At 36.4% G+C, this 15,309-nt stretch overlaps 1 protein-coding gene across 2 annotated transcripts in view; it reads left to right on the top strand.

The window, feature by feature from the left end:
* POU2F3 (POU class 2 homeobox 3) overlaps positions 1–15,309 on the top strand; it is an 80,472-nt gene that overhangs the window by 44,127 nt on the left and 21,036 nt on the right. For both annotated transcript variants that reach the window (XM_063437147.1, XM_063437148.1), the window contains exon 4: positions 11,536–11,570. In XM_063437147.1, coding sequence (XP_063293217.1) covers positions 11,536–11,570 — 35 coding nt within the window. The remainder of the gene's footprint in view (positions 1–11,535; positions 11,571–15,309) is intronic.

Raw genomic sequence — 15,309 nt, 5'->3', positions numbered from 1 at the left:
GTTTGTTTTGTTTTTTCAGCCTAATGATGGCTTGCTTCGCTGATAGTGACCGCTCTTTGGATCTCATATTGAGAGTTGACGACAACAGATTCCAAATGCAAATGGCACACTTGAAATGAACTCTGGACCTTTTATCTGCTCCCTGTAAATGGGATAATGAGGGAATAACACACACCTGGCTATGGAACAGCTGAGCAGCCAATTGTCCCATTACTTTTGGCCCCTTGAAAAGTGGGAGGCACATATACAAACTGTTGTAATTCCTACACCGTTCACCTGATTTGGATGTAAATACCCTCAAATAAAAGCTGAAAGTCTGCAGTTAAAGCACATCTTGTTCATTTCAAATCCATTGTGGTGGTGTAGAGAGCCAAAAAGATTAGAATTGTGTCGATGTCCCAATATTTATGGACCGGACTGTATAAAAATTATTTTTATTTTTAAAAATAAAATAAAGTGCAGGTACACTGAAATCAGACATAGATGTATCTGTTAATGGAGATCCGTAAAAGGCAGACATATTCAGAAAGTATCAAAATCTTTGCCTCGAAATTATAGACCTGTGAACATAACGGGTCTAAAGAGTGACTTGCCTAAATGCTTTGTATGAAGTGTTACACTCCTTGACTTTCAAATAAAACAGGCCGTATTAATTCCTGGTTGTTAAGGTCAACTCAAGAGGCAGCCAACTGCCCAGTGCTCCTACCTTCTCGTTGGGAAGTCTGTGATTGGAGAGCCACAGAAAGTTTGGGATGGGAAGAAGAGGGAGGGCCTTGCAAAGTCAGCAGACAAGAAAACTGCAGCTTTTGCAAGCTCTTTAGATATACGTTAATCTAAAAAAAGCTCTTAATAGTCCTTCATGGGTGTGGTAGCGAACAGTAGCCACAACCTGTCCGGTTTCTTTTCCTGGATAACTCATAAGTAGCTTGCAAAGACGAATGGGAGTTCTGCTTTCAGATGCCAGAGGATATATGGAAAAACAAGTAAGGGATCCAATGGTGTAGTATACTTGATACTGGATAATAGGAGTGAAGGAATATACTTGTATGATATGGAGGTACAGGCCAACTCTGGAGTAGAAGCTTGAGTGGTGCAATAGTCTCTTTGGGACATGAGGATGCTTCACAGTGTACATGTGGTCTATATAATATAGAAAGCATGTCACACAATAGGTACCAATAAATTCAAGAATGTAAACTTTCATGTACATGATCCCAATATGTCTCCAGAAAAACAGTGTGGAGTCGTATAACCCCCCACTCTGCAATGGTATTTATCCAGATGTCCTCATTGTGAACATAATATCTAGTGCTCTTTTAAATATAGGTGGATGTAACTGAGGAATCCGATGTGCAGGTTTTATACCAATACAGTATTGCTCAATCCATAATCTTTAGTGGGGATACTATCCACCTATGCTTTAAGATGAAGCAATGATAGGATAAAAGCCTAAAACAAAAAAACATATTACTTTAAGTTCCGGCCAGGTAACTTAAAGCAGAATAGGCACCTGCTTTCATCATATTGCAGATGCCTACCCTGCTAAAACTCCAAGCATGCACTCACTGCTCGCCGGACCGCAAAAATGTCCATTGTGGGCCGCGAATTTGACATGCTTGCTCTAAAGGATAATGCTTGAACCATGAACATGGACCCGTTCCACACCGTCCCTAGAAGCAGTACCTTACAAATTGTTTCTTTACAATTGTGCTCAAGTTTGCATCCCCTGGCAGAAATTGTGAAATGTTGGTATTGATTTAGAAAATATGACTGCTTATGCAAAAAAGTTTTGTTTTTTTTTAATAAAGGATATTCATCTTATGAAGCCAGTTGTTTGGCTACTTTTTTAAATCCTATTGATAACCGAAATCACCTAAATGTGCTATTCAAAAGTTTACATACATTGAGTTTGTTTGCTCTCACGTGGATGCACTGAGCAGGCTAGATACAAAGCCATGGGGAGCAGAAACGTACTGTAAAAAGACTTGTGTAACAAGCTAATGGAACTTTATAAAGATGGAAAAGGATACGAAAAGATATCCAAAGCCTTGAAAATGCTGATCAGTACTGTTCAATAACTTACTAAGAAGTGGAAAATTCGGGCATCTCATGATGCCAAGGTCAGGTAAACCAAGAAAGATCTCCGCCACAACTGCCAGAAATTTTTTTCGGAATAAAAAGAAAAATCCACAGGTTACCTGAGGAGAAATCCAGGCTGCTCTGGAAAAAGATGGTGTGGTTGTTTCAAGGAGCACAATACGACGACACTTGAACAAAATGAGTTGCATGGTCGAGTTTCCAGAAACAAGCCTTTACTGCTCCAATGCCACAGAAAAAGCCTTCTGGCACACTGTAATTTGGAGTGACAAGTCCAAAATAGAGCTCTATGGCCAAAACCATAAGCACTGTTTGGAAAGGGGTCAACAAGTCCTATAGTGAAAAGCATACCATCCCAACTGTGAAGCATGATGGTGGCTCACTGATGTTTTGTGTGAGTGTGAGCTCTAAAGGCACGGGGGAACTTGTGAAAATTGATGGCAAAATTAATGCTAATGTTATCAGAAAATACTGGCAGATTATTTGCATTCTTCTGCACAAAGGCTGCACTCTTGAACTTTCCAGCATGACAATGACCCTAAGCACAAGGCCAAGTTGGCCCTTCAGTGGTTACAGCAGAAAAAGGTGAAGGTTCTCGAGTGGCCATAACAGTCTCCTGATCTTAGTATCATCAAGCCACTCTGAGGAGATCTCAAACGTGCAATTCATGCAAGACGACCAAAGACTTTGCATGACCTGAAGGCATTTCGCCAACATGAATGGGCAGCTGTACCACCTACAAAAAATAGGGGCCTCTTAGACGACTATTACAAAAGACTGCATACCCATAGTTCTTATGTGTATTGCTCTTTTAGCATCAATGACGGCGTGCAGGCATTTGAACAGGGGTCATTTCATTTTGTTTCTTTGTTGCCATGTTTTGTTTTAGGATTGTGCCATTCTGTTATAACCTACAGTTGAATATGAATCCAATAAAAAAAATACAATTAAAAATTGTACATATATTACCAATTCTCAAAGGGTATGCAAACTTTTAAGCACAACTGTATAGAGCTATTTTTTTTTTTTTACTTTTATTTCAGACGTGTACCTGCCTTGTATTTTTAAACTGGTACTTCTTGTTTTAGGCCTTGGTGCTCTTGTCATCATAAATATCTCCTCCTCCCTCCTGCTGGGTTTTTTTTTTTTTTTGGGGGGGGGGGTTTGAGACATAGGAGAAACTTTTACCCAGTTGTTAAATTATAGCTTCCAATTTGATTATCCATGTGTCACAATCTTCTATTTAGATGAATCTATTTCCTAGGTTTGCCAATATACTCCTCTCCACTTTTGCTTGCCATATGACTTGAGCTATTAATTCTTGAGTGTATTACAATTTGTACTTTTTTTTTTTTTCTTTTTAGGCCAATTTAGGTTTAACAGGAACACTTTAGGCCTTCGTTGACATTGCATTTCCTACACCTGTCTGATGCCTCTAGGAAGATATATATATATATATATATATATATATATATATATATATATATATATAATATAATTTTTTTTTGTTTTTTTTATCTAGTGTTTTGGTGTTGAATACCCTCTATTAGAGAGTTTGAATTGTGTTTCCGTAAAGTTTAGGCAATGTATATGTTTGTATAATTTATTTAGGGAGCTTATCCACTCTTCTTCTATGTGTACTTGTACCTCTTTTTCCTATTTATTGATCAGACCTATAGGTTTATCGTGTCTCCATCCATATATAACGTTGGCACACTTTCCCATTAGGTGTTTTATAATTCTTTAATTCGAGAAGGTGTCTGAGTCTTATATTTTTCTCCTCCTTATTTTTAAGTAGATATTCAGAAATAAAGCCTTTGATTCTCAGATAGTTAAACGTTTCTTTAGTGGAGATATTGAATTCCTCCATAATTTGGTTTAATTCTCCACTAATATACTTTTGAATTCCCTAATCTACTCCCCTTCCCACCCTCCGGTCTTCCAGGTATCTATATTTATATTTTCCAACATATCTGAAATGGTAGAAATTGGATGCACCCTTTATTTTATTTCTAAATCCTATATTGATTGTGAGTTTATTCCACCAACTCGCTAATTATTTGAGTATCTGTGGTTTGCTCCGTGCCTTTTCAATAGGTTTTTATTTTTTTATTTTTTTTATCAGAGTCTAAAACCCAAAATAGGGAGGAGCGCTTGCATACCCCAGTTTTCATTTTTTCCCTTTTATACCATGATTCTTTAGTTGCTGCATAGTTTTGGGAAAGCAATATGTGGGAAAAGTCTGCTAGTCGGGTAACATTAGGCACCCCAATCCTCCGTCTTGCCTTGACCTACCCAGATTTTTCATTTTAACCCTTGTTTTTTTTGCTACCCCATACAAATTTAAAAAAGGATGAGTGTAGTAGAGAGAGAAACAGTTTTCTGTGAAATTGAGAGGGATTATTCTCCATAAGAACAACCAGTTTGGTAAAATATGTTTTTTAGAATATTAATTCTACATGACCAAGAGAAGTTTTTTTTTTTTTTTTTTGTTTTTTTTTTTTTTAAATAAGGTTAAGAAAGTTGCTTGGATTGGGTCTTTTTAATATGGAGTTTTAGATATAACTAAATAGTTTTAGTCTATCCTTATTTTCAGGGAGCGCTATAATTTGTACAAGAAAGTTAGTTAATCTTTCCCATTTTTGGCAATGAATATTTCTCTAGGTTCATTTTATATCCTGAGACTTTAGAGTATTTATTTATCTCCAATAACTCTGGGACCAAGATTTTTGGTTCTTCAAATGTTGGTAAAATATCGTCTGCATAGATATTTAGCTTTGTTTGTCCTGATATGCTGGTAAAGCCTTTTTAATTTTTTATTTTTTTTGCCTTATTGAAATCGCTAAAGGGTTCTAACACCATTATGTACAATAAAGGGGAAAGATGACATCCTTGTATTGTCGCATTTTTATTTATTTTTTCTATATTTAAGTTTTGTGATGTAAATCATAACCCTGTGACCTTTGCTGATGGTCGGTATAAAGAGCGGATATAGCTTGTATAATTAAAATAGTGATCCCAAATTGTTTTCGGGTCGCAAACCTGAAACCCCAACCAACCCTATCAAACGCTTTCTCTGCGTCTATTGAGAATAACCTTAAAGGAGTTTTGCCTGTTTCTTCTAATATATTTATTTTTCTGAGATTATTAATTGAGGACCTCTCTGGTATAAATCCCACTTGATCGTTGTTAATTAATTGTGGTATTACTATTTTAACCTTTCTGCAAGAATAGAGAGAATCTTAATATCGGTATTAATTGGCTAAATGGGTCTAGAATTACCAATCAATTCTGGATCTTTATCGGTTTTTGGGATTGGGACTATGTTTGCTCTCAACAACTCTCCAGGACATCGTCCTGTTCTCATTATATAATTAAACATATTAGAGTTCTCCTTTTAGTTACTTTCTTTAGTTTATAAAATGTATTTGTAAAAGCATCTGGGCCTGGCGCAGTCTTTAATTTAAATGTATCTATTGATTTTCTGACCTCTCTTTCTGTTATGGGTTGGTTTATCTTTTTTTAATTGGTTGGGTAGAATTTTGGCATATGTATATTTTGGAAGAATGTATCAATCTCTTCTTCCTTGCCGTATATTTCTTCTAGTAAATTTATATAAATCTCAATAAAATTTTCCAAACGCTTTTCCTATTTTTGGTTTTTTTTCTGGGGCCATTAAATAGGTTTCTTTAACATTTATTTTGTATATTACTCTTCTATGTTTAATTTTTTATTTTTGTTTTAGTTTATTGGTCATTTAGATACCATTGCCCTTTAGATACTATTTAGATTGTAAAGATTCTAGCTGTTTAGCTGCTTTGTTCATTAACTGGTTGTTTATCTGTTTTTCTATTTCTACGATCTTCCTTGCTATTTGTGTTTTGTGTTTTTTTTTTAAATCACTTAATGTTATATGTAGCTTAAATAGAGGCGTTATTCCTTTCTTTTTTGCGTTTGATGAAATTTTTATTATGTGAACTCTAACTACTTTTTTTAATCTCCCCAACATTATTTTTTTGTGTAGTATATAATCTTTTAAACGCCAGTCTTTACAGAAGGTATCAAAAGTTTCTTTATATTCTGACATAATAGGACTGTAATCTGACCACGTTATATCCTGTATCTCTATTCTTTTGACTAGATATAGCATGGTCACATTTCCCAACATGAGGTCAATTCTGGAATAAGAGTTAAGTGTTCAAGAGTAGCATGTGTAGTCTAGATCAGAGGGATTTCTCCATAGATCTCTCAAGTTATAACTATTCAGTAAATTTTGCATTCTATTTCCACTTGCTATCTTACTCTTTCGGTCATGCTGGCTCTTCCTTTCATTGAAAGGGTCAATTACACAGTTAAAACCCCCCATTTAATCTGCTCTATCTTCTTAAAGACTTTTTGCAATAAAGTTTATTGTATATTTATTCGGTGCGTATATGTTGGCTATTGTTAATAGCTTGTTGTTTATTTCACATACTAAGATGATGTACTGGCCTTCTGGATCTAGTTCTTAATTAATATTAAATAACAGTCAAAGTAGCAGCTAATGGCTCCCGTTATTCTGTAATGGAGCCATTACTCACTTAGTGTCTGCTTTCCAACCCTATCTTTTAGCAGTGTCCACCCAAAGATTTAAAATCCACCTCTAGCGTGGGGAGAAGAGGTAAACGGTTAGTAAAATCTCCATACATCCGATTGAGAAAAAAAAACAAAAAACTTTTTACTGACCAGTTGCTATTTGCATGTCTCTATCTTGCATGTTTAGGTGGGTTTTTTTTTGTGCTTTTTCGAGCAAGCCACTAATATGCAAGTGGTTGGTATCCGTAGTAGCAGAAAGCTTTTAAACCTGTAATATGTAACCCCTACAAGGTGCCAACTGTTAATGTCAATCACTTGTTACTTCTATTTACAGACAAACTTGGAAATGAGCCTTAAGGGAACATTATATTCACTATAACAACTTTGTAATATAATTTAATATATGTCTCCCTCTCCTGACCTCAAACAGCATTTGGAGTGTTTGAAGGCTCAAAAGGTCACCTTCAAACTACACCTCCAAGTCCTCTGTATGAAAGCCGATAAGCAACAGTCCTGGCTCTTTGATTCAGTCATACCGTGACACCACACTTGCATCAGCAGTGCCGTTAATTGAGATTTAGTGGTTTTGGTGCCTATAGTGTCCCTTTAAGACAAAGCGCCTTTCCCACAAAACACCAGCCTTTAGTCAATAAAGCCTGGTTTTGGGAGTTGATAATGATTCCAGAGTGAAGAAGCTACATGTATTTTTAATTTAAAAATAAATACTAGCAGACACCTGGGTATTGTAGGTGGTATGAGAACAGGTGGTTGTTTTTATAAAAGTTTAACACAACCTCTCCTCTCTGTAACCTCTCATGGTAAAGACATAATGGGGCTGATTTGAATTTCAAACAAACTCCTTTTCTCAGCCATAAATACTCTAAGCCTCGGTTATGGAAATGTGACCAGAAGGCAGTATGGAAATGAGTAGTTTATGCAAATATCCTGAAATCAGCTCACAGAAGAGATGGATGGCTTTTTGTACAGTAGAATGCCAGTAACAGAAGTTCAAATATTCTGTTTAGATACAAATAGTAATAAACTTATGTGTAGAGTTGTTCTGTGATCAGATGCAGTAGATTGTAGCTCTGAGATAAAAGGTAAAAATGCTCTTTATTGAATTGATGTATTAAAGGGCTAGTCTCCATCTGCAGAGCATCAACTGAAGCCCAAAAGAACTGGCGCTGTCCACAGGGTATGGCTTAACATTGCAAAATGGAGCGATTAAGCCTTCCTTTTTCAAGGTTTCTTTTACCCTGTATAAATCTCCCACTTTACTATCACCAAAGTGCTCACCAGATCACATTTGCCTCCACCATGCTTGAAAAATGGCATCAAGCACTCATCCAGCAGATTTTCCTTTGGACCACTAAGAAGCATATTCACGAGATGTAGTGCCAATACCTCAAACTTAATTTGTACATAAGGACTGAACCAAATGTACACGTTGTGAAGTAAACAAAACCTAAACAAAACCTGGCATTTGCGCTATGTCTGTCCAACCGTAATTCACCTCTTTCATATTAAATGCACCCCCCCTTATTATATATCATTTTATTCAGGGGATACAGGGCTTTCATTTAATATCAAATATTTAGCTATGAAACATAATTTATTTATTTTTTAAATGGGAGAAAATAAGAAATGTTATTTTTTTAATTCTACAGGACATTTTAACGGTCAATGTCATAATACTGTTTGCTTTTACTGCAATAAAATACACATATTTGTATTCAGCAAAGTCTCACGTGTAAAACAGTACCCCCATGTACAGGGTTTATGGTGTTTTGGGAAGTTACAGGGTCAAATATAGCATGTTACATTTGAAATTGAAATTCGCCAGATTGGTTACATTGCCTTTGAGACTGTATAGTATCCCAGGAATTAAATTTACACCCATAATGGCATAACATTTGCAATAGTAGACAACCCAAGGTATTGCAAATGGGGTATGTCCAGTCTTTTTTAGTAGCCATTTGGTCACAAACACTGGCCAAAGTTAGCGTTAGTATTTGTTTGTGTGTGAAAAATGCAAAAAATTCAAATTTTGGCCAGTGCTTGTGACTAAGTGGCTACTAAAAAAGACTGGACATACCCCATTTGCAGTACCTTGAGTTGTCTACTATTGCAAATGGTATGCCATCATAGGGATAATTTTCATTCTTGGGCTACCATAGGGTCTCAAAGGCAACGTAACCAATCTGGCGAATTTTAATGTGAATAAAATGAAACACAAGCCTTATATTTGACGCTGTAACTTTTGAAAACTCCATAAAACCTGTACATGAGGGGTACTGTTGTACTCGGGAGACTTCGCTGAACACAAATATTTGTGTTTCAAAACAGTAAAAAGTATCACAGCAATAATATCGTCCGTGTAAGTGCTGTTTGTGCGTGAAAAATGCAAAAAAAAGTCACTTTTACTGGCCATATCATCGTTGTAATATATTTTACTGTTTTGAAACACTAATATTTGTGTTCAGCGAAGTCTCCCGAGTAGAACAGTACCCCCCATGTACAGGTTTTATGGTGTCTTTAAAAGTTATAGGGTTAAATATAGTGCTAGTAAATTAAATTCCCTATTCTTTCGGCATGGGTTGTCAGCCAGGTCCCGCTAATTGTAATTAATTAAGATACCTAATTATGTAAAAATATTACATAAATATATGTGTAGAATTAATATATATGTGTGTGTGTGTGTGTATATATATATATATATATATATATATATATATATATATACACGTGTATGTATATAAATTTTTTTAAATATTTTTATTTATATATGTATATATTTATGTATATAGATATATATTATTTCGTTCTACGTGTATTTTGATATAAATATATATATATAAATATTACAATACAGTTAGAACGAAATAACACACATCTATATATTTTTAATTGTATTTTTTAACATATTTACATATTTTTTTATAATATATATATATATATATATATATATATATATATATAATCAGTATCAGTCTACTTGTAATTTTATATTAAAATATATATATATTTATATTAATAGTAAAATACACCTAGACAGTGTATGTGTGTGTATATGTATGTATATATATATACTTAGATCATGTATATTATTATTATTTTTTTACACTTATTCAATTTTAATTTAACTTATTTCCAGCCAGCAGGGGGACTACCTGTCATTACAGGCATTCCCCCTGCTGGCAATGCAGCAGGCAGCTAACCCAGCAATGGCCGGTGGGGCTGCTGGAGGACGGACGTGCCGCGGGGGGCTCCCTGGGAGTCCCTCCAACCGCGATCGCCGGCGACTGGGTAAGTAAAAAAAAAACAAAAAACTGAGGGCGTACTATTACGCCCGGCGTCGTTTAGAGTCGCTTAAAATAGGGCGTAATAGTACGCCCTCCGGTCTTAAGGGGTTAACACCACCATCTGGGCCCCTCATGCCTCTGTAAATATAGTAAAAATTTTACTGTATTCAAGCCTGAAGCTGTAAATCTGCATGCTGTTAGACTCAGAAAAACAAGCAGTCTGCTGACATGTGGTAGCCTGATCCAATCACCGTGCTTCCCCATAGGCTGAGACTGACAAAGAGGCAGATCAGGGGCAGAGCCAGTATGATTCAAACACAGCCCTGGCCAGCATCTCCTCATAGGATGAATTGAATCAATGAATCTCTATGAGGAAAGTGCAGTGTCTGCATGCAGAGGGAGGAGACACTGAATCACAGGATGCTGTGCACAGTGCTGCCCTGTGCTCTGCTGACAGCAGATCTGAGTGGATGGAGGCATATTATGCCTCCATCAACTCCAAAGTCCCTCTGGTTCACTCTGAGTGACTGCAACTGGAAGTGTTCCTAGCTTTCAATGTAAACACTGTGTATTTTCTCAGAAAATACAGTGTTTACACGAGAAAGGCTGCAGGGAGCTATAGTTCTCACCTGAACAACCTCATTAAGTTGAAGTTGTTCAGGTGACTATAGTGTCCCTTTAAAGCTGATTGGCTATCTCTAATATTAAAGCAATCAATTATGGTGTGGTCCGATAAAGAGACAAAAGTGTGACTGTTTGTATCAATTACTGAACAGTTACACCTCTTATATTACATTTCACTGACTAAGCTCCGTTATGCTCAATAGCCAGATTGCAAATACTAATTCGAAGTATAACATATTTAAGTTGACTTCTGAGCACAATTTATTTACTCTACCACAGTGGCTTTACCACCTTTAGTAAACAAGTGCATAGACTTCATGGTGAAAAAAAAATAAAAATAAAAAAAAAACATGGAAAAATAACACTGTTCACAAAGGTTACTGGTATTGTGATCTGATTACTAAGGGTATTGGCTATGGGGAGAAAGGAACCACATAGCGCGTGAATGATTTTAAATGTATTTATTTTTATTTTATTAACTGTAATGAATATGCAAAACTTCCATACATTTGATTGTTAATCATATGACATAAATATGCTGAATCTAGCTGAACGGAAATGTTTGGAAAGCCAAACTGCAAAGTTTAGGCATTCACTATAACTTACTGTAGTGGCTAAATAGATTCTTGATTGAAGGATAGATCTGACTGCAATTCTTGGTCAAGAAGGAATTTGTTGCAAACTTGGATGCAACAGGAAAAACCAATATGAGAGAGGCTGCACTTGGTGGACTCATGTCTCTTTTCATCTATTTATGTATATAAACAAACAATAAACTACTTTGTGTATTTGTGCCTAATACTTTTGAACTTGCTATATGGTTAAAATTACTTTATAAAAGTGCTTTCCAACCAAAACACACACATTCCCAATAAATCGACAAAGTGTAATTGTGATAGTAATGCAAGAGAACTCAATGTATTTTTCCTTGTTTTAGGTGGGGAAAGAGACACCTTAGACTTCAACAGACAGGTGAGAGCAAGGAATTGTGGGTTTTGTTTCAATTGAATATGCATCTAAAGAAATATTCCACGTGGCATCTCACATTCTCTTATCTCCTGTTTTCTGTAATTAAATTGCTTTCTTCACACTTAATGCTTGATTAATATTCTTGATTGGCAAAACATTCTTTTTGTCATTATTTAGCGATTTTAGTCTTTAATGTTCATTGGCTTCTTGGGTTCTTCTACTAGTTTTCCAACAGTACTGGACACACAGGGAGTGGGAAATAAAAGTAAATGAATAAAATAAGTTTTTACTATATGACCTTAATTTGCCCATTCTTTTAAAATATTACTTGAAAGCCTGGTCTTGTATACGTACTAGAGAAATTTTGAAACTACACTATCCTGGTGATCCACCATTGTGAGTGGCCAATTAGTGTGCGCGTTCTGTTTTCTGTTTGTGTCTTTTGTTCTATGTTTTAATGTTTTGGTCCCTGTGCTTTCGTTTGCACATCAACCTGTATAACTCTTGAACCCTGTGCATGCCACTTAACATATTAAAACCAATGATTCATTATTGATAATTATAAATAGCTGACATTCTTGAATCATCTCTCTGGATAGACACTTTTTTCTTCTCTGATGTCTTCTACATACTTGTATCTTATCCCTCTATTCTTTAATATTGGATTCATATCAAACACAGTGTAATTTGGACTTGATCAGTGAAATTAGGATATACCTTATTGTAGTCAGTTAGTCACAGGGTATTGTTCCCCCTTGTATTCCATAAAACTGTCAGTAACCTCTCAGATCTGCACCTAGATAATCTCCATTCCCCTCCTTGTTGTCAGACTTTTTTTTTTCTCCCTTTTTTACTCTTCCCAACTTCCACTAAAGTGACGCAAATAACTTTATCTAAATGAAGTTCTCTGGGTACAGTGGTTCTTGACAGCCATTAGAGGCACTTCTGCCTCCATAACTTTTAGAATAGGGTTGGAACCTAATTCTACAGACCTAGATCACATAATAGACTTTCCATGTACCAATCTTTAGCGTGGCAGGAATAACGGTGGACATTTTCCGAGAGAATAGCGGAGTTCAAGGATAAACTAGCCAGGGTCAAAGGATACCAGAGATCAGGATACATGTTAAACAAGCCAATAATCAGTTACCAGAATGATATGCAAGAATAAGCTATTTGGCTAATTAGAACCACAACAGGTCAACATGGAGTGGGAGAGGCCAGTATAAATAGTTTGTACTTAATTCCTATTGGCCCAAGTCTTCACAGAATTCCATATATATCGTAGGTGGTACAAAACTCTATTGGCAAGGAGTCTAAAGTCCTAATATAGCACCGAATTTGGTTAGGCGAATTTGGCATTCTGACCCAATATTGGTTACACACACAAATGCATGGTGTGTAAGCGTGCAACGTGACATGAAATGCTGGAGGGCCCGGGTAAGACTCACGCAACCCTGACAATGACCATATAATACTCTGTTCTTACATCAAATGCTGCTGATAGCAGCATTTGTTTAGAGGAGCACAGTATTTTTGCTGCATATGCATTCTTGTCCAAGATGCATTTGAGTGGATGAGATTGTGAGTGACTTCAGCAGGGATGCTGACAGATTGAGGCCGACCTGGAGGAATCTTGATACTGGAAACAAGGTATGTAATCCTTTATTAAACTTGGCTTTTAAGAGCAAAGTGGGTGGTCTGAGATTACATCGATAGAAGGGAACTTCTACTCCTAGAAAATAAAGTTTGTGGGGTTAAACATTTTTACTCTTGACACTGGAAAAATATAAGGAATTAAGCATAATTTGTTTTTCTTCAACATTGTGCCTGGTCAAATTGTTCATTACTCTTATCTCACTCTTCTACTAATTTATTGTGATCATTAACTTCACTGGCTGAAAGATCTTGAATTTTTGTATGTTTGTGTATAACATTGGGTGTTATGGATTTGAACACTACACACAAGATAACTGATGCAATCCCTAAACTTTGTACAACCTGCAAGTTTATATTTTAAAAACCACAAACCAACCATGTCAAATTGCTCCTCAATATATAAATATTAAAGCACTTCACTATAATTCTGGCATACATCGTATTTGCTTTTCTTGGCCCGTTTCTCACACGGAAATGTTATTACAAGGAAGCAGTGCAGGTGGAGTTATCCCTCAAGGAGAATATGTTCACCAAGTTCTGTCCTGTTTGAGAAATTAATGTGATGGAATGGCTCTAGGGACAGGTGGGGGTGGGTACCGAATTCCCTTGTTTGTTGGTAAACATATTCCAAGATCAGTTTTAACCTGTTGAAAAATAAATGTGAAGATTTACAGGTGTTGTAATAATAGTAAATGGTTTTGAATACAAAAAATATAGTTCAAAATTTCCACTTTGCATTGGTAAGGGAAAACTTGACTCTAGCAACTACAAGTTCACCACTGGGGAATGAGCTTGGTCTCTCCAGGCTTGCAGTAGCAAATATGTTTTAAGGCATGACTTGAAATTTTAGTATGTATAATGCTTTTGATTTAACTCGGTCCCATTGTTGCAATCAGTTATTGTAGTTGGCCAAATCACTAGAGCTCCAAAATTAACTTATCTGGTATTCTTTGAGGGTTTAAAGCAGGGGTGGGGAACCTTTTATCTGCTAAGGCCCATTTGGATATTTAAAACCTCATTCACAGGCCATACAAAATAACTTTAAAAAAATAACCTGCTGTATTTGGTCAAATATTTAATTAACTCACTCTTAATAGAATGGCTGGAACTGCTTCTCTTTGGTGTGATGTTATCTGATATTGATGTTGCTATGTGCAGCATCTGGGTGCAGAGTGTTTGTATGAGGGGTTGTGAGCAGTAGTGTGTCAGGGGTCTATATTGTGGTGGGGGGATCAGGGAGATAATCTCCCATTTAATATAAATATATATATATATATATATATATATATATATATATATATTATTTTACTTATTTATTTATTACAAAAAGAGGGGAAAAAAACATTAAGCACTTCTCCCCTCTCTCCCCCTCCTTACCTCTGGCCTGGAAGGAGGGGACATATCGCTGCAATCCCTGGTGGTCCAGTGGTTTCACCTGCAGCTCCTCTGGCTCTAGGTTGACTTCAGTCTTTCCTGCAAGCACAGCACCATCAGAGCGTTGCCATGGTAACGCGCTGCAATGCTCCGACTTGCCTGCTCACGGCAGGATCCCGGGTCCTACCTCCCTCCCGCTCCATTAACAAACTGCCAGATAGCAGGACCGCTCTCCACAGGCAAGACCAAATGATTTTGCAGGCCTTATACGGCCCGCGGGATGGACGTTCCCCACCCATGGTTTAAAGGAACACTATATCATTGGGATTACAAACCTGTATTCCAAACGCTATATTACCCCTGTTCCTAGTAGATTTGTAGAATTTGTTTCGTTCTGAATGTCCTTTTAAACGAATTTCATGCCATTCAGATGCTTGCGAATGTCCGAAGTGCCAAAGTGATGCAGATTTCTGAAAAGTGGCAAAACAAGAGATGGGGATGGAAAATTACGTTAATGACCGGAATCTTGACCAATAAGCTAATTCCTGTTCTGCAATGAAATGCTTGTTTGCCTAATCCGGTTTCACTATTCCCTGTCCAAAGCAATGAGCAATAAACATGTGCAATTAGTTTCATTCCAAATGTTTTCATACGAATTTCATGCCATTCGTATGCTTATGAATGTCTGAAGTGACGACGTTTGGCAATT

The sequence above is a fragment of the Pelobates fuscus genome, chromosome 11 (assembly GCF_036172605.1).
Source record: "Pelobates fuscus isolate aPelFus1 chromosome 11, aPelFus1.pri, whole genome shotgun sequence".
Lineage (NCBI taxonomy): Eukaryota > Metazoa > Chordata > Amphibia > Anura > Pelobatidae > Pelobates > Pelobates fuscus.
The sequence above is the reverse complement of the archived record's forward strand: the minus strand, read 5'-3'. Positions and strand labels throughout refer to the sequence as shown.